The sequence below is a fragment of the Tursiops truncatus genome, chromosome 6 (assembly GCF_011762595.2).
Source record: "Tursiops truncatus isolate mTurTru1 chromosome 6, mTurTru1.mat.Y, whole genome shotgun sequence".
NCBI lineage: Eukaryota > Metazoa > Chordata > Mammalia > Artiodactyla > Delphinidae > Tursiops > Tursiops truncatus.
Genome location: NC_047039.1, coordinates 115,006,158 through 115,033,957, shown reverse-complemented (window position 1 = coordinate 115,033,957; position 27,800 = coordinate 115,006,158). Strand labels below are relative to the sequence as shown.

Below are 27,800 nucleotides of genomic sequence, written 5' to 3'. Positions count from 1 at the left end.
CTCCGGCACCTGTGGTCTGCAGGCCTGGAGCCCTTGAGGATCCTTTGGGGGGTGGCCTGACACAGGCAGACTCAGGGTAGTCCTGGCCCCCTCGCTGTCTTTTGGCCCCTGGAAACGCTGTGTGCCCGTGAGGCCCTCCCCTCCTCCGAGAAGCAGGTGCTCACAACACCGCTGGAGGCACGAACCCCCCAGGGCCCTGCAGAAACCCCAGCAGGGCTGTCAGAATGCGGGGGTTAGAACGTGGCTGGTAAGCGTTTTCTACCAGGCTTCCTGAGATGTGATTCGCGCACCGCTCGTTTACAGCGTGCACTTGTACGTTCCCAGAGTTGTGCAGCCATCGCCACAGTCGGTCTTAAACCACTTTCTTCACCCGTGAAGTTGTCCCCCGCGCCCCCTCCCCAGCGCCTGGCAGCCTGGCTTCGGTCTCCGGGGAGCCGCCTGTTGCGGACACTGCATGTCAGTGGACTCGCGCACGCGGCCTTTCGGGCCTGGCTTCTTTCACAAGCGTGCTGTTTTCCGGGCTCAGCTATGCTGTAGCGTCTGTCAGCGCTTCACTCCTTTTTACCGCCAAATAACGTTCCATCGGGTGGACCGCAGCGGATCCACCCACCCGGCCGCTGACAGACGCTCGGGCTGTTTCCACTCTCGTCTGCTGTGACTCGTGCAGCCGTGAAAGAGCGTAGAGGAGGCCGGGTCACAACGTGGGCTTTTAATATGTGGTTTCTTTTATGAATTTGAACACATTCTTCTGGAAGGGGTCCCCAGGCTCACCAGGTGGGTGGCCGGAGCACAGAGCTGGCCAAGGACCCTGGGACTGCAGAGCTGTGGGGCGTCGTCAGCAGTGGCCCTTCCCTCCACACTCCGCACCGCCAGCCGGGTCCTCCCAGCAGCCCCCACCCCCAGTAATGAGGAAGCTGGGGCCGGAAGAGCAGAGGGGATCTGCCCGGGGCTGCAGGGGGAAGCCGGGAGCCTCCCGTGCCAGCCCCACGTCTGTGCGAGGATGTCCACTCTCCCCAGCCCTGGCCCCTCACAGCCGTCTCTTCCGGTCGCTTGGTCCTGGTGCCCAGGGGAGGAGGATGTGGTCGTGCCTAGGGTGGCTCTGGATGCCGTCCTTGTCGGAAACCCCTCTGTCCCCAACCAGGGTTGTTTCTAGCTTATGGGGGCAAGACTAGGACGGCCAGCCTGGCATCTCGAGGACCGCAGACCAGGCGTCAGTGGTCACGGGACCCAGGGAGGAGGGGCCTTCCCAACTGGCCCCGAGAGTACCCCGGTCTCAGCAGACGGAAGGCAGGGTTTGGCCCCTAGTCTGCACCCGCACTCCCACGTTACCCTCTGAAGTTTTACATGATGCGGCCCAAGGGAGTTGCAGGTGTGATTTACTTGTCAGCTGACCTCAAAGGGGCCGCCCCGGAGGGAGGACCTTGGATTATATGGGTGGAGCTAGTGTCGTCACGTGAGCCCTTGACAGCAGAAACGGAAGGCAATCATCAGACTCAAAGCACAGGAAGGATTCAGTGTGGGCCGCAGGGCGAGGAGACGGACCTCCATCCAGCAGCCCCCGGGACTGGATCCTGTGGCACCGAAGGAGCCTGGAAGTGGGTTCGTCACCAGAGCCGGGCCGCCGGCACCGGAGCACCGGAGCACCGGGGGTCCTGTGCGTGAGCCCCTGGGGCCCGCCCGCTCCCACCCCACAGAGCTGAGTGTGAGTTCATGCTCCAGTGGCTGTGGCCACGTTAGAAAATCAGTATATCTGGGAGCCAGGGGTGCAGCGCTGCTGTGATGATGCCTCAGACGCGGGAGATGGAGCAGCCGGAGAGGCTGGGGAAGTGCTGGGGTCGCGACGGCCCAGACGGAGCAGAGGGGGCAGCAGAGCAGGGGGTGGACTGGAGCCGGGGGTTCAGACCTCGGCACCTGGAACATCGCAGCCCGTGGGGCCACGGGCCCAGGGCCCTCCCAAGGGGTGTGAGAGGGGGACCGAGGTGCTTATTCCTGGGGTTGGAGCTGCAGCTCGAGCCCCTGCGTTACAGACGGACTTTACCCACGTCTCCCGTGAGGCTTTTAACTTGTCCCCTCAGCCTTGTGGTCGGAGGTCCCAGGGCCTCGTCCTCAGTGCCCACCCTGCGGGGGTGGGACGGTTTACTGCCACCCGCCAGCGGTGCCGGGGGCAGCATTCTGGGCCGGGGGCGACTGCGCACTTCTCACACCTGTGATGGTCTTGGGTGCGGCCAGAGCCCTGAGGGCATCTTCCGGAGAGGACGCCTCTAGCCGTGGGAGCTGCTGTGTCCCTTTGGCCGTTTACATTTTCTCTTCCATGGATCTTTCCCAATCACGCGTTTCCCGTTCAGACCCCCGAGTGGATGAACTGGCTGTTCGGTATAGAAGGGCTGTACTGTGGGTTTTGACTCCTATGATGAGCGCTGTTAACACTCAAACATTTTTTAAAGAAAGGCAGCACTGCTGGTGAGGGAAGGGAGGAGGGTCCTGCCACGCGGGGCAGAGGCCCGGGCGCTGTATCCACGCTTGCGGGCAGTAGACCTTTCAAGGATGAGCCGGGGCGCCAGCCAAGCCGCACTGAGGTGCACCCTGGGCCTCCTGCTGCTTGGGCTCAAGTGTGAGAGGACGGAGTCTGCTGAGCGAAGAGCCGTCGGCAAAGAAGAGCTGGGGCGTGATGTCTGGGGAGGTTCTCAGCCCGTCTGGATGGAGGAAGATGCCAGCATTCAGTGGTGGCTTCCCCGGGCGTGGCCTGAGCAAAGCTGGGGGGCACATGGCCAGGCCGGGCAGCCACCCTGGCAGGAGCCAGACTGAGGAGCAAGTGCACGCACGGACAGTGGCGCAGAGTCTGCCCCGACGGAGCCCCCGCCGCCACCTGCGTCCTCGGCTGGCTCCTTGCAGCAGGTCTCTGTGTGCCTCCAGGCGGTCCTGCTGCTCTGGGGACCCCGACGGATAGACGTGGGGAGATAAGCGCGTCCAGAAGAGTCTCCAGGAAGTGATTTCTGAGCGGTTCTGGGGTCTCTGGGTCTGATCTGCTAATCTGGTAGACTTAGGGCACTGAGGACCGGTCTGCAGGGGTAAAGAGGCCACTGGTGGGCCGTGCTGTGATGTGGCCAAGCTCCTCGGAACATGGCTGGGGTTCCCCGTGGAGGCCCTGCAGAAGGAGAGCCCAAGGGGCTGGCCAGTGGCCGGGAGGGCCCAGGAGGAAGCCCCTCAGTCCTGGGGCGGCGGTGCTGAGGCAGCTCAGAACCACACTCGGGGCTCCATCCCGTGAGCCGCTGGGTGACAACACACAGGTCACACTCGCGGTCGCTGCTTCACCGTCCATTCTGCCAGTCTCGTCGGCAGGAAGTCACATCTCGCTGCACTTTCGCTCGCCTTCCTCCGAATATCAGTGAAGCTGAGCATCCTTCCACACGCTCGTTCGCTGCTTGTGCCCCTGTCCTGTGGGGTGCCCCGGGCAGAAAGTAGCAGGCCTGACCCTGGGCTGGGAAGGCCCGCTGGCACAGATGGTCCGGCCGGTAAACAGCTGATGGAAAACTTGCCCCGAATGGTGGGAGGGGCTCATTGTGCCCCAGCTGTCCAGACAGTGTGGTCTGCCTAGACGCCTGCTTCCCTTCCGGGTTGCAGAGGGTGCCTGGGTGACTGAACCGCGGCGCACACCACGGGTGCTGAGTCACTAATGCATCTGCCCGGTGACGCGTGTTGCGGTGGCCGGCGCAGGGGGGACTCAGCACAGGCCGACTCCACCAGGCAGGCTCCGGGGCTTGAGTGGTTTCCTCTGTGCTTTGCCCAGGTGCTTTCCGTAAGCTGGTTCTGCTTTCTGTCCTTCCCTGATGGTGTGCTGAGTCCTTCCAGCGAATCCCCGGACCTGGGGATGGTGTGGGGACCCTGCTGCCGCTCCGTCCTCCTCCCTGTGGCCTCAGTTCATCTTGGCATCTGCAGGGGGAGCCCCACCTCGCTCTCCCTCCGCCTCCACCTTCCCGTGGTGGTCTGGAAACAGCCCCTCCGTGGGCTTTGCTTGGATCTCGTTGACACTGTGAGCCAGGGTGGGGACAGTGACGTGTCATCACGTCGAGTCCTCTGTGCGTGAGTGTTGGTCTCGCTCTTCTGCGAGGGTCCCACGCACGTTTTGTAAGCTCTCCACGAAGCCCTGCCACGTCTGTGAGGCTGCACCCCAGGAACCTTCTGCTTTGTTGCCACGACGCGCGGTGCTGCTCGCTTTCCTGCGGATACACAGAACTGCGGTGGACCTTTAGTTCTTAGCTGGCCGAGCGTTGATCTTACATCTGGACACCTTGCAAAAGTCTCCTAAATTCTACTGAATCGACTCAGTTCTTGGGGTTCTCTTTGTGGACATATCTTCTGCAAACAGGTTGGTTTCATTCCTTCCTCTCCAGTCTGTATGGGTCTTCTTTCTTTCCCTTATCCTGTCCCAGTGGTCGAGGCCTCCAAGGTGGGGTTGACTAGGTGGTGGCCGTGGCCGTCTGTCTCAGTTCTGACTTGACAGGGAATGTTTCTCCGTGAACCACGGTGGTTGCCAGGCCCCCACACCAGGCTGGGGAGGCTCCCCGGGTGCCATATCCGCTGCACGTTTCATCATGAAAGAAGCTGAATCCTACCTGATGCTTCCTCTGCAGCCGTTGAGAGCATCCCTGTGCCCTGTGCACGTGACGAACCTTTTCGGTCTGGACCCAGCCTAGCCAGCATGTCACGTGGCTGGGTCTGCCTCCAGGACCGTGTCTGACACGGTCCTCACCATCTTCTCTTCCACCTCATAAACAAGCTGGGAGTTTTTCCTCCTCTCTGCTTTCTGCTGCTTTGAGTAACATTTAGCTTATCCTCTCAAACATTGGCCGACTTCCCGCAAGGCCTCCTCAGCCTGGTGTTTCGGGGGGAGGCGTTTCCAGGAGTCTCTGATTCTTTCTTATTTAATAGTTTTAGCGCTGCTTGGTTGTCTGCATCTTCTTGAGCCACGTGGTAGCCGCACCTCTTTCTGGATGTGCCCATTTCGCAGAGTGTTTCACGTACGTGCTGGTGTCCGGCTCCGCTGTGAAAGCTCCGCGGTACCTGCAGGTGGTCAGCTTCATTCTGATTGCTGCTCACTCGTGCTCCCCCTCTTTCCTGATCGCACAGAGGTTTGTCAATTTACTAAGTCTTTTCAAATAACTAGCATTTGGCTTTGTTGATCCTTTCTATTTCATTCTTGTGTTTTTTGTCTCATTAATTTCTCTTCTTATCTTTACAGTTTCCTTCCTTTTGCTTGCTTGGGGTTATTTCCGAGTGGAGTGTTTAGCTCTTTAATTTTCAGCCTTTAAAATTTTATGATGTAAACATTCAAGGCAATAAATTTTTCTTGAAGTCCGTTTTCGCTGCATTCCATCCGTTTTGATATGTTGTATTTTCATTACTTTTTCGTTCTAATAATTTTTGAGCGTCTGTTATAATTGCTTATTTGACTTGAGTTCTTTGAAAGGCTGTTTTTCACTTTCAGAAAGCTTGGGGTTTGGGAGCTTTTTAGTTATCTTTTAAAAATCCATTTCTCACCTATCTGAATTGTAGCCTGTATACTGCTGATTTAGATATCTGTGAAGACTTGCTTCGTAGTCAAGCAGATGATCCTTTTTACAAATGTTCCACGTGGACTTTAAAAGGCCACAGTCTCCTCCAGCCATGTTCATTTCCCTCTCTTGCTCTCACACGCTCAGTAGGTCAAGCTTACTTAATGTTTGCTCAAGTCTTGCGTATCTTGTTTGGTTGTTTTTCTGCCTGCTTCTATCGAAGACCTCGACAGTGGGTTCACCAAGTTCTCCTTGTAGTCATGTCAGTATCTGCTTAATATGTTTTAAAGTTGTTATTAGGTGCACGTGCATACAACTTTTAGAATTCTTATATCTTCCTGTTGAGTGAAATCTTTTACAATTATGAGGTGAACCTCTTTGGCTCTAGTACTGCTCTTTGCAGTAAAGTCTATTTGAACTAATATTAATACCATTTCTCCAGCATTCTTTGGTTAGTATTTGTATATCCTTTTCTCACCCTTTCGCTTTCAACCTTTCTTTGCTCTTATTAGGTGTATTACTGTACTTACAAACTGCTTCTAGATGGACTTTTAAAAATCTAGTCTGACAGTCTTTGCTTTTCAACCAATTTAATCCAAACCAAGTTTAATCCATTTACATTTATTGTAATTACTGATATAATTTGTGTTTAGTTGTACTATATAACTTGTGCTTTCTATTTCTCCTACTTCTTCTGATCTTTTTTCCCTTTATTTCTTATATTTTTTTGTCTTTTTCATCCTTGTTTCTATTTTTTTCCTCTATTAGTTTGAAAGTTATAAATTCTATTTCTGTTCTTTTAGTGATTGGCCTAGAAATTTTAACATTTATTTGTGAGTTGACAATGTCTAAAGTTAAAGTTAATTCAGGGATTTTAGGTCAATTTAGCTTTCTTGCCTGCTTTCCGTTTTACCTGCTATTATTTTCCAGTATTTTTAACACATTGTGGTTTTTCTTAGTTCTAAAAATTAGATATCATTAAACCTGTTTTATGTATTCTGTCCCTTTTCGAGTTTATGATGTATGGACATGCACATGCACTCCAAGAAAAAGCAGGCTCTTTTTCACTAAAAGAACTTCCTTTGCTATGACCTTTCATTGGGGCCATTTTTCCCTGAAAACTCTGTTTCCTCTGTCTTCTGAAAAAGAATGTTGCAGGGTTTATAGCTATAGCTTGACAGAACTCCGATAAGAGCCCACTGTCTCTTGCACCTGTCATTGCTGTTGGGACGTCTGCCTTCCGTTCTTGTCGCTCCTGGTTTTACTCTCGGCTGCCCTTTTGTTTGGGTCTTTCCTCATATTTACTTCAGTTGTGTGTGTGTGTTTTTAATTTTGCTTTTTTATTAATCACATAGATATATATTTGTTACCACTACGAAGTAACCACTTGCTTATTGCTTTTTTTTAATTGTGGTAAAACATACGTAACATAAAATTGATCATTTTAACCGTATTTAAGTGCACAACTCAGTGGCGTGAAGCGCATTCACGATGTGTGCAGCCGTCACCACTGTCTATATCCAGAGCTTTTTCATCGTCTCAAACAAAAACTCTATATGCATTAAGCAATCATTCTCCTCTTCCCCCTCCCACAGCCCCTGGTAACTACTGTTTCACTTTCTGTCTCTGTGAATTTGACTCCTCTAGGGACCTCATGTAAGTGGAATCACATAATGTTTGTCCTTTTGTGTCTGGCTTATTTCAGTGAGCATAATGTCCTCAAAGTCCATCCATGCTGTAGCACATGTCAGCATGTGCTTCCTTTTTGACGCTGAATAAATTCCATTGTACATTGTGTGTGTGCGTGTGTGTGTGTGTGTGTGTATTTGTTTTTGTCATCTGATGGTGGACACTTGGGTTGTTTGCACCTTTTTGGCTATTGTGAATAGTGCTGCTACTATGTACCTTGATGTACAAGCATCTGTTCAGGTTTCTGCTTTCAGTGCTTTTGGATCTATACCCAGAAGTGGAATTGCTGGATCATATGGTAATTCTGTGTTTAATTTTTTGAGAAACTGCAACACTGTTTCACACAGCAGCCACGCCATTTTGCATTCCCACTGGCATCTCATGAGGGCTCCCAATCGCTGTACATCCTCATCAACACTTATTTTCCTTTATAAAAATAAAATAAAAGCGATCCTGATGGGTGTGAAGTGGTGTCTCCTTGTGGTTTGACTCGCGTTTCCCGGATGACATGATGTTGAGCATCTTTACATGTGCATATTGGCCATTTGTGTGTCTTTGGAGAAACGTCTTTTCAGGTCCCTTCCTTGCCCTTTTTTTTTTTTTTTTTTTTGCGGTACGCGGGCCTCTCACTGTCGTGGCCTCTCCCGTTGCGGAGCACAGACTCCGGACGCGCAGGCTCAGCGGCCGTGGCTCACGGGCCCAGCCGCTCCGCGGCATATGGGATCCTCCCGGACCGGGGCACGAACCCGCGTCCCCCGCATCGGCAGGCGGACTCCCAACCACCGCGCCACCAGGGAAGCCCAGCCATCTGTTTTATGTTACAATTCACACACAGATATTTCAGAATAACAATGTTGATATTATCATCACCAACAATAGTATTACTGCCAGGTATTTTTCATTTTGGGTCTGTAGCCCTGGAGATACATGGTCGATTCACTGTGGCTTCGTGTCATCTGGAATGTTTCTGTCTTTGTAGTTCACTTGTTTCATCTTTGGGTTTTTAGAAATTGCTTTTTAAATTTAATTTTGTTTGCAATTCTGTGAAGCGTCTGCACGATTCTGAGACCAAATCTATAACAGGAGGGGATGCCCCGCCTCAGCCTGCGGGAATCTGGTGGCCACTCAGGTGCCAGGCGGAGACAGCTCTGGGGCATGGGGTGGGGGGCGGGGGCTGGCGAAAGGGGGGCAAAAGAAGCCCCAGCCCCAGGAGCTGGCCTGACACCCTCACCTGCCAGTTTTTCCTCCCGCCCAGGTTGCCAGGCAGGAGGGGAGGGTCATCCTGACCTCAGGGCTGCCGTACCACAAGGTGAGGACCCCACAGATGACTCACATCTGAGCCTCGACTTCCTGAGCCGCCCACACCTCAGGGTCTGCTTGTCGTGGGGCCAAGGGGAGGGGGGCTGAGCGGAGGCTCTCGGCCTGGAGCTGGGAAGGCGGGGCCTGGGTGGGCTCTGGGTTCTGGCCCACCGCTCGACGGCTGCATGTGTCCACAGCTCCGGGCCCAGGTTGGGGCTGGGCGCTGCCTCTCGGTGGACTGCTCCCTCAAGGCCCGGCAGCAAGCCACAGCCGTGATCAGGCATTTCAACGTGCGTGTCACCCACTCGGACATCTTCAGCCGCTGCCAGGTGGGTGCTGCGTGCCCCTTGCTGGCCCTGGGCCAGTGTGGAAGCCCCAGGCTCTGACAGGTGAGGCCCGCGAGGCCCTGGCGGTGGCGGGATGGCCTTGGTGTTTCTGCCCATGTGAGCAGTCGCCACTGCCTGGTCTGTGCGTTTTCTCCTCTCCGCCACCCCCAGACGCCCATGCCCAAGGCACGGGGGAGCTTGGCGGGGGTGGGGTGGGGGAGGGGCGGTCACTGTAGTCTGTGGCCAAGAGGTGGCAGAGCGTCGGGGCCCGCATGGCCAAGGTGGGCAGCTGAGAGTGAAAGGGCAGCTCAGGGCGAGTGTCCAAGCTCAGGGTTGGGAATGTCCTCCTGGCCCAGGGCTGGCCTCCCACTGGGCTTCTGGAGGGAATACAGGGAACCCACCAAAGTGCATCTGTCTGGGGCGGATCCCATTTTCCGAGGGCAAGGTCCAGAGCCATGGATTGCTGCTGGGTCCACCCTGACGGCTAGAAAGGTCTGGCTGAGGAAATCCCCAGGTCGGGGCAGCCGTACCCAAGGTTAAGAACCGTGAGGAGTCTGGGGACTGGGCGCCAGGGAGGGGGCACCCCTCCCCTCCCCTGCTGGCCTGGGTGCCCTGTCGTGAGCTGTGCAGCTGAGGGGAGGCAATGCGGCCTTTGGGCCCGGCTCTGCCGGGCTGGGGTATGGCTGCCCTCGGCGTTGGGGTCTGCACGGGTGTGGCAGGCAGGGAGGGCCGGGGCCGGTCCCCGTGCAGGGTGCTGGCTCTTCCCAGAATGTTCTGGAGTTCAGGCCATGACGATGTTGCATTGGGAGCGGCTCCCGAAGCCCAGCTGTTTGGTGGCAGCTCAGCCTGGCTTCCCCCATCCGGGTACACGTGGAGGCCGGCGGGGCCCCGCACTTCTGCACGGTCCCCCAGGCCGGCGCCCAGCAGGTGGGAGGGAGGGAGGAGGGAGGGAAGCCCCTGTTTTCAGGTCCTTGGACCCCCACCGCCTGGCCTGGGGTGCAGTCTGTGCAGAAGCTGGGCCCCTGCCCTGCCAGGACGGACGGTGGCCAAGCCGGGCGGCGGGAAGTGCCTTCCCTTGGGCTGGAGCTCGGGAGGACGGGACCGGGTCCCTGCTCAAGGCTGCAAGTGTTGTAAAGACCCCAGGACGTCAGGCGAGGCCTGCGGGGGGGCATTTTCCTGAGCTTTTCAGAGCCTCTGCTGGTGTCTTCTTGAGAAAACGGAAATTGGGTAGCCAGGAGGAAAACGCCACTCGCGCCGCAGGCCACTGGCTGGGGGGTGCCTGAGCCTTCGGACCTGCGAGGGCCAGGCGCAGAGGGTGGCCGCTGCCCTTCGCGGGAAGAGCACCCAGGGCCCCGCTGCCCTCACCCCACGTGTGCCCTGCCTCTTGGCCCCGCCGCTGCCCTGCCCCGGCGTGGGCCCCGTAGGGGGGCGTGGAGCTGGTGCAAAGGCAAGAGACAGAGCCGCACTCTGGCGGGGCCAGCCAGTGCCCCCGGGAGACAGGAGACAGTCCCGAGGGGGCAGCGGGGCCCAGGGAGGCCGCAGCAGGTGGGACAGATGTGCAGCATTCTAACCGCAGGGCGGGGAGGCAGGAGACCTGGAGCAGGTGGTGCACCTGCCCATGTAAGGTGGGGGGGGGGGGGGGCGGGGGGCGCGCAAAGGCGAGGCACAGAAGATCCAGGATACGATTCACGGGCGCGGCTGGATCCTAGGTTTTAGGCTGAGCCCCTGGCCGGCGGCCCGGCAGGTGCTGGGTCTGGGCTCTCGGGAATCTGGTCTGGAGGGCGCGCCGGGGTACACCAAGCTCTTGGGGCGGGGGGAGGGGCTTACTGCCCAGCTGGGGCCCTGCCCAGCGCTGTCCTTCTGTGGTAGATGTGCACACATTACACACGTGCCCAGCTGGTGAGGAGGACAGAGACAGGGTCCACGGCTCAGGGCCCAGAAGCAGAAGGTGGCCACACCAGTGGCCACACGGGGCTGCCGGGAGTGGGGCGGGGCGCCAGGCAGAGACCTGTGTGTGCGGCCACACGGGTGGCAGGTGGGAGCCCGGGTGTGAGACTGGGCAGCAGCGCCCAGTGGGCCTTAGTCGGGAAGGGGGTCCCAGGGCCGGGGAGCCTCTGAGGCCCGTGGCTGTCCGGCAGCCTCCAGCGGGGCTCAGCTCCAGAGCGAGGCAGGTTGGGTGTGCCCCAGGGCAGGACCCTCCCTGGGTGGCAGACAGCTGTTTGGGGACATCTACATCTGTGCACAAGGACCCCAAAAGGCCGGCATGGCAGGGCCAGGCGGGCAGAGAAGGGGGTCCCTGAGAAGCTCGGATTTCTGCATTTGAGCCCAGCCTCGCTCACCACAGAAGCATCCGGGGCAGGGTGGGAGGACCCAGCTGGCTCTGGGTTAGTGGACTGGTTCCCACCGTGGTCTTCAGGCCGTGGAGCTGGTCACGATGAGCAGAGGAGTCTCACTGCCGACTTGCAGCAGTGTCTGCACCCGGGCTGGGCACCTCGGGCCATGCTCCCCCCCGCCTGCCCCCAGAGCCCCTCGGCCACGGTACTCGCGGCCTCCCCTCAGGAGCTCAGCCTGAGCAGCGGCCGGGAACGGCTGCCCGCCCAGCGCCAGAGCGATGCTGTCCTCGGGGCCGGCCCAGGGGAACCAGTGGCCCTCTCGCAGGTGGACCCCAAGAAGCCCAGAAAAGGGGCTGCACAGATGCCCCGAGGTGATGGCCTGAGGCCCAGTGACCAGGAGCTCCTTGCGGCTGCAGACCCTGCTCTGCACTGAGAGGCCACGGTCAGGGCCAGGGTGGCTCCTAAGCTCATCTGGACATCAAAGGGCACTGGCCTCCGGCCAGCAGGGAGCAGCACGCTTAGGACTGACCCAGAGAGCGCCTCCGTGCTGTGCTCAGCCGGCAGGGTCCTGTCCTGCGCCCCCGAGGGCCCGAGCACCCTGGACGCTGGCTCAGAGCCTCTGCTGCCCCTGCCCAGGCCAGAGCTGGTCGCCTCCCTGGAGAGCTCCCGCCGCCAGGCTGAGTTTCCATTTTCTTTTCCTTCCTTCTGCTATTTTGGTGCTGTTCCCAGAGGGAAAACCCACTTGACACACGAAGCGTTCCCAGAGCCTGCCCGGCCACTCTCGGGGCTGCTCGTCGGGGTGCGAGGCCAGGGCAAGTGAGGCTGGAGGGACTGTGTGCCCGGCCACGTGGGGGAGGCCCCTGTCACAGGGAGGTGGCCCGCCCGCCCACCCCGGGGCCCAGTGGGCTAGGGGCAGTGGGTCTCTCGTAGAGGGCAGGGTCCTGGCCCACGAAGTTGGCGACTTGGGCCTGGGACTGTCCATCGGGAACGTCCGCCAAGAGGACATTCCCAGTGCTGTCCACCATGGGAAAGGATCTTATCAAAGAAATTTGAGTTTAAAAAAACCCTAAGCAGGAGCCCAGGCGTGGCCGGGCATAACGTCTATTTTTCTGTTCCTCCGGCCCCCTCTGCTGTGGTGCGGATTGGGCCGTGGCCCCAGTGACGTCAGCCCTTAGAAGTGGGCCCCAGGAGGGGAGAGGCCACTGCAGGATGACAGTCACCCCACCTCAGGGAGCTCTCAGCAGAGCCAGCTCAGGGGTCTCCAGGAAGGGGAGGGTGATGGGCGGGGAGCCTGCAGTTACAGGAGGCTGGGCCTCGGGGACAGGCTCACAGACCCCCCCCCGGGAGACCCCAGGTCTGGGCAGGGGCCCTGAGAGGGTGGAGGAGGCCGCCCAGGCTGATCTCTGGCACGGGAACGGGTGTGGGCAGAGGGCTCTTGGGGCCTGGGCATGCGAGGGGAACCCCGGGCCAGTGGCCCCCCCAGCGCACACACCCACAACTTGGGGGCCTGCAGTGGTGGGGGCCCCGGAGCCCTCCCAGACCCAGGGGCCAGCCGGGGCGCCCATGCCCAGCCTGTCCCCGAGCACGGAGACCCTCCCTATACCCTGATGGCCAACTGCAGATGCAGGAACAGACAGGAAGAGGCGCAGCGGCCACTGACCCCGCCCCTCCCCGGCCTTTGTGCTACGTGGCCCCCAGCCCCGTTCCCACACTCGGTGCCCCCAGGGTCACACAGGCACAGAGGCTGCAGAAGGAGCGGCCCCTACCCTGCACAGGCAGAGACCCCGGGCGGCTGGCTCCTGTCACAGGCCTCGGGGGTGGCGGGAGCTACCAGACAGGTTTCATCAGGGGTTGGGGCCCAGCACGCCCCAAGACTCAGGATGCCAGCCGGGTGTTGGCCCCGTCGGCAAGCTCAGCGTAGCCCCCCGGAGGTGACAGCAGGGTGGGCCCAGCTGATGGCCCCAGGAGGCCCTCCCCCCAGCCTGCAGGGCCTTCCTCTCGGTCCCACCCCTCCCCTCTGGGTCTCGTCCAGAGCCCAGCCTTGGTTCCCACCAGATGGCTCTTGGGGGAACTGAGGACCTGGATCGCACGGGCCTGGGGACCCCTGCTCCCGGTGGCCCACTTCTTTAGGAAGGATCCTGGGCTGGCGTGAACTGAGGACCTGGATCGCACGGACGCAGGGCTGCCTGGTCACCAGCCGTCTGGTAGTCTGCCACCATGCCTGCCCCACGTGGGACTCTCATCCCCCCGCAGGGCTACCAGGGGCCCCCATGCGGTCCGAGATGTGTGCTGAGGCCCTGGGAACAGCCTGGGCCAGGGGACCTGCTGGTCGGCGCCCGGGGAGGTCGGGTGTGCGAGTCCCCAGCCCAGCTCCCGCCAGGCGCCCATCCAGGCACCCGGCTCCTTGCTCCTTTTGTGTCTGTCTGCGGGGAAGGTGCCCCGGGGCCCGGCGGTCAGGGCCACTCCCCTCTGGACCCTGGTCCTCACCGTGTGCTTCTAAGAGGTGCTCCCATGTGCAGTCTGGGGCCCCCCCCCAGGATGTACCTCCTGGATGTTGACGGATGTTCACTTTTTAAAAGGGCCGAGATGCTTCAAGTCAGAACGCAGAGGACGCAGACTCGCCTGACAGAGGACAGGCGTGTAGCCCAGACAGGTCACAGTGCAGGGTGGGACGGCGGGCACACTGGTGCACAGACACACAGGATGGAGGGACGAGTCCACAGCCACGGCCAAGACGCTGGCCCCAAGACAGGCTGGTGTGACATGGCCTCAGGGGGAGCTAGTGCAGGCCAGAGAGGACAGGCCTCTTGGAGCTGGAGGGAGGGGCAGAGACCATGTGGGCACCCTCGGCTCTGTGCTCTCAGGCCCAAGGTCAGTAAGACACCTTGGGCCGCAAGAGGACACCCAAAACACAAAGTCTGGGGTCTCCCATCCTGCTGCTCTGTGCCCTCGTGGCCCACGTCAGTGCCACTCTCTGAGCCCCAGCCACGGAGCCAGCAGGAGCCACTGGCCAGAGGTGTCAGTCCAGCTCTAAACCCGCCGCTCAGTGGGCTCGAAAGAAAGGGGAGGGAGGGCGGGGCGCAGATGACCTGCCTTCTGAGCGAGGGGCAGGCGATGCCAGCCAGGCCCGTGGGGTGGGTGGGGGAGGGCACCCATCTCAGTCCGAGGGTCCTGTGGCCGGGGCTGGGGCTGGCGGAAGGGCAGAAGGCGCACCCTCCCCCAGATGTCTGACATCACAGCCCACGAGCTAAATCACATGAAATGCGGACTTCAGGGTCCGTAGATAAGGTTTTGTTGGCAGCAGCCCCGCCTGTGTGTTCGTTCACACACTGCCCACAGCTGCTTTCGCAGAAACCAAGCAGCCCTTCCAGGAAAGCCCCCGCCCCCCACCCCGCTGCTGGGGTCGGTGGCAGGGATGACCGGGCCCAGGGGCCAGGCTGGCATCCAGCAGGGAAGGTGGTCTCTTCTTCCTTTTGAGTACTGCCAGCTCCAAAGACAGGGGGCCTGGCCCAGGATAGCGGGCCTAGCTTCTGCAGACCCTCTGTCCTCTGAGCCCCGGATGCAGCAGGCAAGACAGGCTCACCAGCCTTGGGGTCAGGGGCCAGAGGCAGCCAGCCCCTCAGGGCTGCAGATGGAGGAGGCCCCAGGGAGCTGTGGATTGGGTCTGGGGAGGGTCCTCAGGGTGACAGAGTAGGGCCTGCCAGGCAGTGACTACTCCATCTGTGTCCGAACAGAGCAGGGGCCTTTGGGTCGATGGGCAGTGCAGTGGGTGCCCTGTGGGTGGGCAAGCAGCAGGAGCAGGCATGTGTCACCCCCACTCCCACCCGGCCACCTGCCCCTCCCCATCCACACGGGTCAGACCGGCTGGGGTGTGGGGGCACCCCCTTCCCAGCCCCTCCCAGGCAGCCCCACTCTCCGCCCACCCGCCACCCTGAGCGGGGCCACTGTGGGTGGAGCTTTGCTGAGAGCCCATCATCGGGTACATCTGGGACCAGCACAGACCCTGAAGGTCTCCACAGGGATACGGGGTCTCCACAGGGGAGCAGCGTGGCAGGTGGATACCTGGGCAGGTGGGGGTCTAGGTGTGCCCCCAGCCAGCCAGGGGTAGGGCAGGGCCTCGGGAGAAGGAACGGTGCTCTCCTCCTTGGAGCTGGGGGAGTGGCGGGGGAGAGTGCAGTGCGGGGGGGCCCCCGGGAAGTGGGGGGCTGAGCTGGGTAGGGACTGCTTCTTCCTCCCCCCATCTCGTCAGACGCACTGCACCAGGCGCAGGTGGCAGTAGAAGAGGGGGCCCTCTCCTGCTTGGCCTGACTCAGTGGCCCTGGAAGGTGCAGGAAGGGGGAAGGGCCGGGGGACGCCTGCCCTTGGGCTCAGCCCCACGCCCACCCCTCCACACTGCCAGCGCCCTGACTCGTTCCAGCCTGCTGTCCACACCGGTCCCTCCTGACCGCACTGGACCCCACATCACACCCCAGCTCCTGCAGCACCTGAGCACCCACTCTCTCCACCAGGCCTGCCAAGCCCCAGTTTATATGTCACCTCCTCCAGGAAGCTCTCCAGGCCCCCAGCCCAATCCTGGGAATACCACCACCCTTTGGAGCCCCCCTCTCCTTGGGCTGAGAGCACGGGGGCAGGACTGTCCCCTGGCCCCCTGTGCAGGCCTGATGTGAGTGGGTGACAGACTCCAGGCTGCAGGGCTGCCACCTGCTGTCTGAGGGCCCAGCTCCACTTGTCGGTGGGAGGAGGACAACCAGGGCTGCCCCCAACCCGTACCGCATCGGCCCCTCCCCGACTTCCCCAGCCTGCCACCCCTCTCTCCGCCGGCTGGCGCCCGCCCCCTCCCACACGGCCCTGGGCAGCCGAGGTCCTCCGCCCCCGCCCCCGCCGGCGCGGGAAGGCTGGCGGGCGGGCGGCCGTTTGCTTTTGAATCTGGGCCGGGCGCCCTGAGTGGCCCTTTCAAAGGCCGGCGGGGGCGGGGGCCGTTCCCAGGCGCGCCCCGCCCTCCGCGCCGCCCCTCCTCCCGCTTTCCCACGCGCCCGCCGCCGGCGGTTCTCACGGCCCGCGCCCCTCCCCCGTCTGGGAACGGCTCGCGCCTGCCGCGCTGGGGGTGCCCGGGAGCCCCGGGAAGGGGGCGCCTCCCGGGCTCATCGGGGACGGTGGAGGGGTATGGCCACCTGGGGGGGGCTTCGGGACCACTGGGAGGGGGCTGTGTGCCGCCTGGGGGTGTGCTCGAGGGAGGGGTGCTATGTGCTCGCAGTGGGGTGCTCAGGGGCCACAGGGGAGGTGTACGTGCCGCCTAGGAGGGTGCTGGGGCTGTGGCGGTGTGGACGGTGGGGGGAGGGGGAAAACCAGCTAGTGGGGATAACTGGGGGCCACGGAGTGGGGGTGTGTGCTGCCCAGCGTCTTGCCAGGGATGGGCGTCAAGGGGGATGTGCTGCCTAGGGGGAGGTGCTGAGGGGCCAAAGGGGATGGGGAGCCACCCCAGGGCCTGGGTCCAGAGGGCATCCTCTGGCCCAGATTCTGTTTGATGTAACCCAGGGCACGTGGCTACCCACCCACCCTCACCTCACAGAGAGAGCTAGGGGGTCCTGGCCATGCCTGCCTGGGGACAGTGTGCACTGCTCCTCGTTGGGGTCTCCCTGCCGTGGGAGCACGTCCGGGGCCTCCCGTGCAGCTCTCTCACTTTCTCTGTTCCTTCTATGAGCCTGGGAGAGCTGGGTGCCGGACTTGGGAAATGCAAGGACAGACCCTGATAAGCGCGAACTTCAGAGCAGAATCCCATGTTTCATCTGAAATTCACATAGTGGTCCGCGTTCTCCCTGGCCCCCCTGGAGGGGGGGGGGCTGTGACTGTCTTGTGTCAGATTCCAGGATGCGACGAGAAGGGGGGGACTTGGCCACCTGTCCAGGCCCAGTGGCTCACACCCCTCTGTCTGCCTCAGTGGACACTGGCCCGACCCATCCAAGTGAGCTGGACGTGGGGTCTCATTCTGACTGGCTTTAGATGGCCTAAGCTGGGCTGTCAGTCCGGCTGTCGCCATGCAGCGGGGTCTGCACGTCCAGGTCCTAAGTGGGCCCTGGGCCGGGGCTGGCACAGTTGGAAGGAGAAGGGGGTGAAGGCTTGAGAGGACCAAGGTACACAGGGCGGGGGTGACCAATTCCCGGGCCATAGGCCTGCCGGCCCCAGAGAGCCTGAGGGAGGAGCTCAGACCCTCCTGTGTGTCCCTAACCGGGGTGGCCCTAACCGGGCAGTGCCCCTCAGTCAGGCCTTGTGTCGTCCAGACTGTGTCCTGGACACCATGCTTATCTTTCTGCCCGGGGCACGTGGCTTTCCTCCCATTGTCCCAGATGCCACTGTCCCCTCCCCATCTGCTGGGAAAGGCGGACTCTCCCGGTCAGGACTCCTCCCACCCCAGGAACACACCTCCGGACCTCCACCCCCACCCCCACCGCCCTGCGGGGCACTGCAGGCTGCTGGGCGAGCACTCAAAGGCACATCCACTCACGCAGGCCCCTTGTCCTCACGTGACATGCCGGGTCACACAGGCTCCGTGTTCACATGCCTGACTCACGCCCACACGTGGACACACTCAGCTGCTCCAAAGCTGGTGCCCTTGCACCCCGAGGACCTGGGTGCTTCTGAGACACACGCCTGCGGAGTGCCAGTGCACACGCGTGTGCCCAGACCTGGCGCTGTCAGGGTCTGTCACAGACCGCAGGCCCCGGCACCCGTGGCCCCTGACCCCCCAGGGTGCCGACAGCGCCAGAGGCCCATCCCCCGCTCTGTCTGCGGAGACATTGTCCCGGCCCCACAAAGGGGATGGACCGTGGCCTGGTGGGGGAGGGGCCGGGCCTGTGGGAACTGACCTTCCTGGGCCTGGGGGCAGGGCGGGTACACAGCGGGGCCCCTGCAGGGCTGCCATCCTAGGTCTCCAGCAGTGGGGATAGAGGGCCGCAAGCCTGCTTCACAGGTCAGAAAAGCACTGGCTGGGATTTTAAACCTTCCCAGGCAGGCCCCATCTCAACCACACACCTCCCCGGGGGCCTGGGGCCTGGTCCTGCTGCCCCAGCTTGTGCCCCTGGCTGGCAGGTGGGGGGTTGAACCCTGCAAGTGCCTGGGGTCTCGGCTGTGGCGGGAGGGGCCCCAGTTCTCCCAGACCCCGACCCAGTGCCAGGGCCAGCAGGGCCCTCCTGGGCCAGGCCAGCTTGTCTTGAAGGGGGCTCGGGGGGCAGCTGACCCAGGACCCCTCGAAGTGCTGCCGGACAGCGTGGGAGAGTGAGGTGCGGAGCAGACCCAGGGCGGCGCCTAAGTGCCCGTCCACGAGGTGTCAGGCCCGCCCCCAGGCCGGGGGTCTTTCATACCAGCCCTTTGTCCCTGGCCCTGCACCATTTGTTGGGGGCAGCTCTGGGGGGTCATGGTGCACAAGGCAGCCCTGGGAGGCCTCTGGACCCACCGCTCTCAGGACCTCAGGCAAGGTGGGGCAGGGGGTGGCGCTTGGCAGGGACCAAATGGGCCATAGGGCCCTGGGAACTGACACTGGTGCCCTGCAGCCCCTCTGGCACGAGTAGGAGACACTTGCCGAGTGTAGGTGTGTACGGGGAGGTGCCAGAGACCCCGCCACCCCACGCTGACTTTTCTCGCCCAGTGCCCGCGCGGGGATGATGTTTATTTTCCTCTGCTCTTCTGTGCTTTGCTGTAAATTTGCTCTAAGTGAGCGAGAAATGGGCCACTACTCTAGAGCGTGTCACAGCTCCTCAGCCCAAGCCCCCTTCCGCCCTGCCCGTGGGGCCTCCTGGGGCCTGGGTACCAGACTGACCGTACCTCACATCCCACTGGGTGGTGGGCCTGGCCTGCCAGGGAGCATGGTCAGGCCGGCTGCTGGCTGGGCGGGGAGCCTTGCCCAGGTCCTGCTCAGAACTGGGTCCCTCCACTAGGCTCCCAGCCTGGAAAGGCCACTTCCTGCCGCCCTGTCCCCTAGGGACCGCTGGTCCTCTCTCACGCCCTGTGCCCTGGCAGCCCCTGGTGAGGCCCATCTCCCACCGCGCCCCCCTCAGCACCCCACTCGGGGAGGCCCGGGGCTGATGGGGCTTCAAGGGTGTTTATAAGCAGTTCGCACGGCGCTGCTCTCAGCCCTGGCAGGGGCTGGTGGGCTCTGGGCAGGAGTGTGTGCGAGGCCCCTCCCACCGCACTCTGTGGCCCAGTCCGGCCTGCCAGGGACAGCCCTCTCCCCACTCCCGGCACCGGTGCACCAGCCGTCCACTACCTGGTGGCACAGCAGACACCACGGACCACGGCAAGTGTGCGTCCACGGCTGGTGGGAGCAGACGTGCCTGGGGACACACAGTTCAGGACAGACCCCGTGACCTCGCCCCTGCTCAGCTCTGGCTGCGCTGGTGGCAGTCGCTCCCCGGGGAGAGTGATGGGTGGGGGTGGGATTCCTGGGCTCAGAGCTGAGAGCTGGCCTGCTCATGGGCATGGCTCCCAGCACCTGGGAACCGACCCCTCAGCCCTCCAGCTTCCCCCTCCCCAAGTCCCAGTCTTAGAGGAACGGAGGGCGCCAGCTCGCACACCCGCCAAGCCCAGCGAAGGACTGGGGGCGCCTCCCAGGAAAGTGGCCTTTCCTGCCCTCCTTGGGCCTGGGGGGAGGGAACAGGCCGTAGAGGGCGGACCACCAGACCTGGCCTGCCTGGCTTTGGGTCCCGGACCACCACCAGTTCCCTGGGCCAGTCCCGGCTGGCAGCCCACCCCGGAGAGGCAGCCTCATGCCCTGGGGTTGGGCGTCACGGTGGACGTTGGCCCCAAGCACCCTCGGAAGCTGTGGCAAGCAGGCATGCAGGTGGACCCCTGGGACAGGGGAGCCAGGAACCTTCCCAGCCCCTCCTGCCCGACTCACCTGGCCCCTCCCACCCAGCCAGGCTCTGGGGGTGGAGGCCCGCCCTGCCCCCAGGCTCCCAGGCTGGATGGGGGCAAGGAGACGGGGCGGGACCAACAAGACCACACTGTCCACCCGTCCAGGGCGCCCATGGCCCCCCACTGGCGTCTGCCCAGACCTGCTGGCAGCCGAGGCTGGGGTCTGCACACGCCCTGCAGGAAGTGGACCTGGCTCAGACACCACCTGCACGCACCCCCCTGTCTGGGGGCTGGCGGGGTAAGGACCCTGCCAGGTCAGCCAAAGTGTGACCGTGAGCAAGCTACTCAGCCCCTCGGAGGCCCCTTCTCCACAACGGGAGGTCAGGGGCTCCGTCCCCCTTTGCGTGGGGAGGGTGATGGCTGTGCGCTCAGCTCCGAGCCCCACAAGGGTAGGGCCGCGGCCACCCACAGCAGGTGGTGAGGCAAGCGTTGCTGGCCGTGAGGTGGACAGGATATGGACAGGGAAGCCCTGGGTGCCAGGCCCTCCTACAGATGGGGACCACAGGACTGGGGGTGGGCAGGTGGCCCAGAACCGGCTTTTCCAGCCGGGAGTGGGGGTGGGGGCCAGGGTGGCAGCAAGACCCGACAGTGGGCAGCGGCCGTGGGAAAACTAGCACCGGTGCTTCCCGAGGGTGGGGCCGGCCCTCACGGACAACAGCACCGGGCGTTTGTCTGCGCAGTGACTCAGCGTGAGCTGGCGGCCCCGCCCAGGCATACACACCACCAGGCCTGGGAAGGCTGGCGGACCCCTTGCGGAGGACCCCACCCCACCCTCCTCCCGCTAGCCGTCCCTCCCACACCTGCTGGTGCTGTCCCCTCGGGTGGCCTGGACAGGGAGAGCCTGGGCCTCTGTGGCAGGCAGCCCAGGGCAGCGGCCGGAGGCTAGACGGCCCGCCTTTTCTCAGCTTCTTCCCCAGCTGGGCCTGGAGTGACCACGGGCCTGACCTGCAGCCTGGGCTCTGCCCTCACTCCTGCCCCAAGAGCCCCTGGACCTGCAACCAGGAGGGCAAAGCCCACAGCGGTCTCCCTGTGCTGGAGGCCAGCCCAGAGTCTGGCCGCGGTCGGTGGGGGGAGGCCCCCAGAGAGGCCCAGGGGAGGGTCCTGCGTGAGGATCAGCCCCGCCCCCCCAGCCCCCCAGCAGAGGCGGCCCCGCCCTCTGGCGCCTGCCCACCCCCCCGCCACCCCGGGCTGTGATGCTGGAGGCCAAGCAGTGAGGCCACAGGTAAAGCAGGCTCAGTGATGAAAGGCCGTGGGAAGAGGGTGGGGGGGTGGCAGGGCAGGAGCCCTCTCCCCGCCCCAAGCCCGTGGCTCCAGGAGCCCGTGGCCACCGCCTACTACCCACCCCAGGTGCTCTGTCGTCCAGGGCACTGACAGGGCTCACCAGGTGAGGAGGGGGCCCGGAGCCGTCACTTGAGCACCCATCGCGGCCCCCCCTCCCCGTGGACAGGCTCACCCCCCCTCCCGTGACAGGACACCTGCATGTACCCGCCTGGGAGCTGGGTTTCAGCGGGCGCCCGGGCCCCCCACCCCATCTTCTTGCCTCGCTCTGGGAATCCTATGTCCAGACCTGACACCCCGCCAGGCAGCGGTTGTCATGGAGCAGCCCCAGGGTGGCCAATTGCGAGGGCAGGATGGGCCCCACAAGCCCCACCCCACCCTCGGGGACAGTAAGGTCGGTGCGGCTGAGCCCGCTACGTGTCCTCGACCCGGACTCTGCGTGGAAGCGAAAATGGCTTTGCTCCTCTGCCCCTCACACACTCGGTGCCCAGGAGCCGCCAGACCATGCCAGCCCCTGGCACAGGGCAGGCAGCAGGAGTCATCAAGAAGCGTGGACGGGCTTCCTTGGTGGCGCAGTGATTGAGAGTCCGCCTGCCGATGCAGGGGGACACGGGTTTGTGCCCCGGTCCGGGAAGATCCCACATGCTGCGGAGCGGCTGGGCCCGTGAGCCATGGCCGCTGAGCCTGCGCGTCCAGAGCCTGTGCTCCGCAACAGGAGAGGCCACAACAGTGAGAGGCCTGCATACCACAAAAAAAAAAAAAAAAAAAGGCATGGACACTGACATGGCCCCAGCATGCCCCAAAATGGGCTGAGGGGATCAGAGCAACTCTAGGGCCGCCCACCCTGACCCTTTGATGCTGGGCCTGCGTCCCCCACCAATGTTGAACCATCCCAGGGGGCCCAGGTTTGGCTCTGGATTTAGGGAGGACAGCTGGGTGACGGCAGAGGCCTCTAGCATCTTAGGACTTAGAAGAGCCTGCCCAGGGCCCACTTGGAGCCCACGTAGTCAGGGAGGGCTCCCAGGAGGTGGTGCGCCCCATGGTCTTGCAAGAAGAGGAAGGGAGGTGTCGTGCGTCTCTGTGAAACCCCCTGGGCAGACCCAGAGCTGCAAGGAACACAGGGCTGGGGCTGGAGGGACGGAGAGCATCTCCACAGACTCAGCACCTCCTCCGTCCCTAGGCTTGCAACTGTCACCAGTACCTGAAGGTCTCCAAGGATGTAATGAAGCAGCTTGTGTGGCTCAGCGGCCACCCAGAAGGCCCTAGCGGTACAGGTGAGTGTGCCTCGCTCAGGAGAGGGCTCCGTGGAGTCTGTGGGCAGTGGCCCAGCTGCTGCATGCTCCCAGGGCTAACCTCCGGGGACGGCCAGGGAGGTGCCGGTGCCAGGGTGGGGGTGTGGGGGTGGACAGTGCCCAGGGCTGGGACGAGGGCCACGGCCTCTGCTCCCCTCTGTGTGGTGTGCAGGCCACTGGTCCAGGAGACCGGGAAGCTCCAGCACTCAGGGCCCCCAGGATAGTGTCCCCCACTTTCTCTGCCGTGGGCCCTGCTCAGTCACCCTGCCCCACACGTGGAGCGCACCTGCACACGGACGCATATGTGTATCTTGCACATGAAGACACACGCTCACTGGCACATGCGCTCTCACACGTGTGCCCGTGCACACTCGGTCACGTGCGCACAGATGAACGCACGCGGGCAGAGCGCACACGTTCACCTGTGTACACTTGCATCGCTGGCCTTGCCCAGTAGCGGTCTGAACGCAGGTGAGCCTGGGTGCACAGGAAGGAGGGCGAGCCCCGCTGTCCGCCCCCACCAGGGCAGGTCCTATTCAGGGGCCCGGCCTCAGTTTCCTTCCGTGGAGGGCGGGATGGGGTGGCTACAGAGGGCATCTTGGGGCAGCCGAAGGGGTGAGCTTGAGACCGGGGTGCCTCCGGGCCCCTCTGCACAGCTGGTGTTCCTCCAGCTGTTCTCACTGTCCTTCCCGCCTCCCTCGGAGATCTGGGGCCACCCACGTAGCGGTTGCGCTGTCACGACGGCCTGTGTCCGGCCCTGTGCAGCTCTCAGCTCTCCACAGCATGGCCAGGGCGTGCTGGAGGCTGGGGGGAGGGGCAGGGCACAAGCAGCGCCCCCCACAGGGCCCCCCCCGGCTCCAGCCCCGCCGAGCCCCCGACACCCCACCCAGAGGCTCACACTTGTCCTGGGCAGCACCCTCACGAGCTGGCAGGTAAGGGCTGGGGCCAGACAGGCTGTGGCGGAGCAGGGAGGCCAGACGGAGGTCATGACCTCGCTGGGCTCCACGGGGGCGACAGGGCTGGTTTGGGCGCCTCGTCCATTCAGATCTGGCTGCAGTTAATCTGGAACCATCTGCAAAGAAATGTTTGCCAAGCAAATTACGAGGGTCAACGGGCCTGGGGGACGCTTCTCCCACCTGCTGGCCAGGGCTCCTCGGCCGTCGCCGCCTCCATCCCGCACTGGCCCCTGGCTGCTGCCGGCCTGGCCGTCACACCGTGCCCTCGGTGCGGGTGGGGCCCTCCCGCAGGGTCAGGAGGAGGCCGCCTCCCAGGGTCTCTCCCACACCCTGAGCTCCAGCGGTCCCTTGGGCCCCTGCCCGCCCACCGACCTGGTGCTGGCTGGTTGCGAAACTCCCTCCTTGGCAGTGGGCTTATCTGCTCATCGCCACCGACGGGCCGCCCCCACCCCCCCTGCCCGCCGGTTCTCAGGCCCCCAAGTTCCCTAATCGGCCGATCTTACGCCCAGAACATGGTTCCCAGGGACCTTTGAGCCCCAAGAACCTCCCAAGGTGTGAGTTCCCATGGGCTGGCGCCAAAGCTTCTTGGTCCCCTGCCCTTTGCCCTCTCTGCTGGGGGTGGGGGAAAGGCTGGGCACTTCAAGGTGCCCTGTGGGCGCTGGGGCTGCCAGTCTATCCTTAGAACAGACCCTGACATCCTTGATTGACAGGTGACGAGGCCGCCCAAATCGAGGATGAACGGGAGACAGGTGAGCCCTGGGAGCACCCACCAAGGACACAAGGGGCCCCGGCATCTGGACCCCCCCCAGGATGGGGCAGAGGGGACCACTCTGAGGGGCTGGTCCCTGTGCCCTGGGGGATTGGGGGGCAGTGTCAGGGAGGGCTGGGAAGAGAGAGGGGTCAGTCACCTGTGATCCAGAGGTCCCTGGGTAGGGGAGGCAGGGTGGGGGGGTGGCTAGGGAAATGGAAGGAGGGGCCCCTGGAGAGAGTGGGGTGGGAGCCGCATGCCTAAGGGCGGGGGCTCAGGGTGGCTGCTCCGCCTGTCCAGGCTCAGCCCCAGAGGAGGCCCCTGGGGGCTGCACCTACGAGCCCTCTTGCCGCTGGCTGGAGGAGGAGGACCTGCAGAGCCGCGTGCCGGCCACACTGGGCGACGGCACCCGACTGCAGCTGTCGGGGGTCCCGGCAGGCGTGCTGCGGAGGCCGGGGCTGCGGCATTTCTACTGCTGCACGGGCTGCGGCAAAGTCTTCTGGGAGGGCTCCCACCTGGGCCGAGTCGCCGAGAACTTCCGAGAGGTTCTGGAAGGTGTCCCCGGCTCCCGCGAGCCGAGCAGAGCCCCCAGCCCAGCCAGCAGCCCCTCCTGAGGACTGGGCCCACGGCCCTGTGGCCTGCCTCACCCCTGGGGGCCCAGGCAGCCGGCAATAAAGTGGAAAAGCTGCACGGGTGGTGGCCGTGGACTCCCGCTGCTGGGTACCGTCTCACCCCATAGCCCCGAGCGCGCTCAGTCCCTCGCAGCCGTCCCGGGAAGACGGAGCTTTCCTCGCGGGCAGGAGGCTTGGACCCTGAGCCAAGAACTGCCCGGCGCTCAGCAAGGAGGCATTCGGGAGGCATGCCTGCAGGAGGAAACGGCCTGGGCAGAGGCGCGAGGGCCGCACCGGGGGGGGGCTCCCCAAGTCTGCTGGTGCTCAGCGGGGCTGGAGGGGTGCAGGACGGGTGGCTGGGCCCCATGTGCTGCGTGGTCCACCCACCTTGCTGTGGCGGTACGTGCCGGCCCCTGCACCACTCACTCCCCGCAGTGGGCCCGGGGCCCAGCCGGGCTGCCCTCGAGACCCTCCTGGCGCTTCAGACTCCAGTGAGCGCGGATGGGGGTCCTTCCTAGGCAACAGGCCCCGGCTGGGCCATGTTCCTACAGGGCCTCTTTCCTTCACGCAGGCTCAGGGCTGGGTGGCCTCCTCGCGTGAGCGAGACCAGCAGTCAGCACCGTGTTGGAGGGCCCTGAGCACATGTGCGTTTGAGCCTCCATCCTCCCAACAGCAGGAAGTAGCTGCTGCCGCCCCCACTCCCAAGGGAAACTAAGGCTCAGAGCCAGTGCCAACACCCAGAGGGCCCACAGGGCCGGGCGGTGGAGCCGGGTCGGGGCTCCTGCGAGCAGAGGGCCTGGGCACAGACCCGTCTTGCCCTCGCCTGCCTCCTCCTGGCTCACCCCCAGGAATGCACACCCACCCCGGCTCACATCCCTTTCCTGTCCTTCCTGCCCCGGGGCGGAAACCAGCTCAGATTTGCTGAGGAGCCAGGCGGAAGCCTCCGAGTGGCGGGGCCTGGGGGCGGGGGAGGGTGCCGCCTCTCCCCAGGGCGGGGCACACCTGCAGGCCCGCGGGGCACGGACGGTGCCATGCCGGCCTCTGCCCCGTCCCTCTGTTCCTGACCACACAAGGGTGGCCAATGCCTCTGAGCCCCCCAGGGTGTAGCCCCCTGCTGGGTGCCCGGCACTGACCCACTCAGCTCCCCAGCAACCCAGGGGCCTGCTGGGCCAGGGCGTCGCCCCACAGATGGAGAGAGGAAGGCCATCCCAGGGACGTGGGCTGCGTGCGAGGGCCAGCTCTGCCACCGAGCCAAAGGGGTGGGCAGGGGTGCCAGGGTGAGTGGGCGCCCACCAGGGCGGGGACCCTCTGCGCTGGGGTGCTGCTTCCAAGAGCAGGACCTCCAGCCGCACGTCCTGTCCTGGGACGGCAGCCCCGTCCACACTCCTCCCCCCTGTAGGGTTAAGAGGAAGCAGCCGGGGGTGCCGGCCCCGCTCCCCAGCCCAGCTGCATCCTGGAGACTCTTCTGTGACCCGAGGCCCTGGTGTCGCAGCCGGCCCTGGACAGACAGAGGCCGGAGCCAGGGAGAGGCCAGGACCACAGGCTCAGGGAGACGAGGCCCGTGTCCTTCCAGGCCCGCCAGGCAGGTCCGGCCCCAGCTCCGCTCTGCCCTTCCCCCTGCGCAGCCCTCTAGGGAGAGGAGAGGACAGCTGACTGGGACCTGGTCCTCACGCCACGCCCGCCCCATCCAGCTGGGCTTCCCGCCTCCCCACCCCTCTGCTGCCCAGACTGGCTGCGTCTGTCCGGGGACCCTCCGGGCTCACTCGCTCCCTGCCAGCCCATCCTAGGCCCCAGCCCCCACCCTGGTCCTGGCCCATCGGGAAGTGCCTTCCGTGCCCCGTGACCGCTTCAGGCCCCTTTCTGGGCTAGGGGTCAGACGCCAGGCCGACAGGGTGGGCTGTGGCCCCGGTGCCAGGCCTGCCGCTGCAGCGATTGTCTGCTGCAGTTCCTGCCCCGGGCGTCCTTCCTCCGCTCAGGCCGCCACTGGCCCGGGGCTGAGTGTTTGTTATTTGATCTCTATCCTCTCGGCCCTTCTACCAGGTGTCTGGGCTGCTGGGAAGAAACACTCTCCTCTTTCCCACGCTCCCCGACACATTTTAATGAATTAGCTGGAAGCCCCGCCCCCACTGCCCGCCTGCGCGCTCACCCTCCCACCCCTGCCGAGCGCTTTAAGGTGGCCACGGGCCTTGGCCCAGCTCTGGCCATCGCCCCTTCCACACTGTCCTCTCCCGGCCGCCCCTCCCAGACCTTCCCAGCCTTGGGGAAGGTCCCCAGAAGGAGGTGCGAGCCCTCTCCAGCCCTGGACTCCATCCCACCATGGCCTTCCAGGGTGTCACCCCTGGGCCAGCTCCCAGGAGGACAGGGGTCCAGGCTTGCAGTCAGGGTTGGGTCTGTCCCCCCAGATCCAGGTTGAGGGCTTCTCCCTCAGAGCCAGTGAGCCCCCTGCCTGTTTGTGGAAGTGACCACACCACCAAGGAATGCCACGCACATGGGAGGGGCTTCTCTGAGCCCCAGGACTGGGTCTGCAGGGATGAGCCTCCTCCCCCCGCAAGGCATTTGGAACAAACATCCTCCTTTCGGACATGTCCTTCAGCAAACATGGGCAAGTGCTTCCTGGAGCCCGTGCCCCACATGTCCCTCTCCCTGTCCTGTCCTTGAACAGGGCAGCTCCTGGCACATGGGGCGTGGACCCGAGCGACCCCGAGAAAAATTACCCTCAGCCGCGGTGGAGCAGAAGCCACGGGCCTTCCATCGGCTCCCCGTGGACAGGTGGACAGGGTGGCCATCACCCCAGCCCCACAAATGAGCA

General features: G+C 63.3%; 1 protein-coding gene across 31 annotated transcripts in view; it reads left to right on the top strand.

Annotated features, from left to right (window-relative positions):
- The window catches only part of EXD3 (exonuclease 3'-5' domain containing 3), a 76,405-nt gene extending 51,335 nt beyond the window's left edge, over positions 1–25,070 (top strand). For 16 of the 31 annotated variants that reach the window (XM_073806910.1, XM_073806909.1, XM_073806919.1 and 13 more), the window contains 6 exons: positions 1,472–1,702; positions 8,497–8,550; positions 8,738–8,869; positions 22,565–22,658; positions 24,343–24,381; positions 24,681–25,070. In XM_073806910.1, coding sequence (XP_073663011.1) covers positions 1,472–1,702; positions 8,497–8,550; positions 8,738–8,869; positions 22,565–22,658; positions 24,343–24,381; positions 24,681–24,994 — 864 coding nt within the window. In that variant the 3' untranslated portion in view covers positions 24,995–25,070. The other 15 variants (XM_033859192.2, XM_033859190.2, XR_012332782.1 and 12 more) reach the window with 14 other exon arrangements.
- Positions 25,071–27,800: the final 2,730 nt, after the last annotated feature.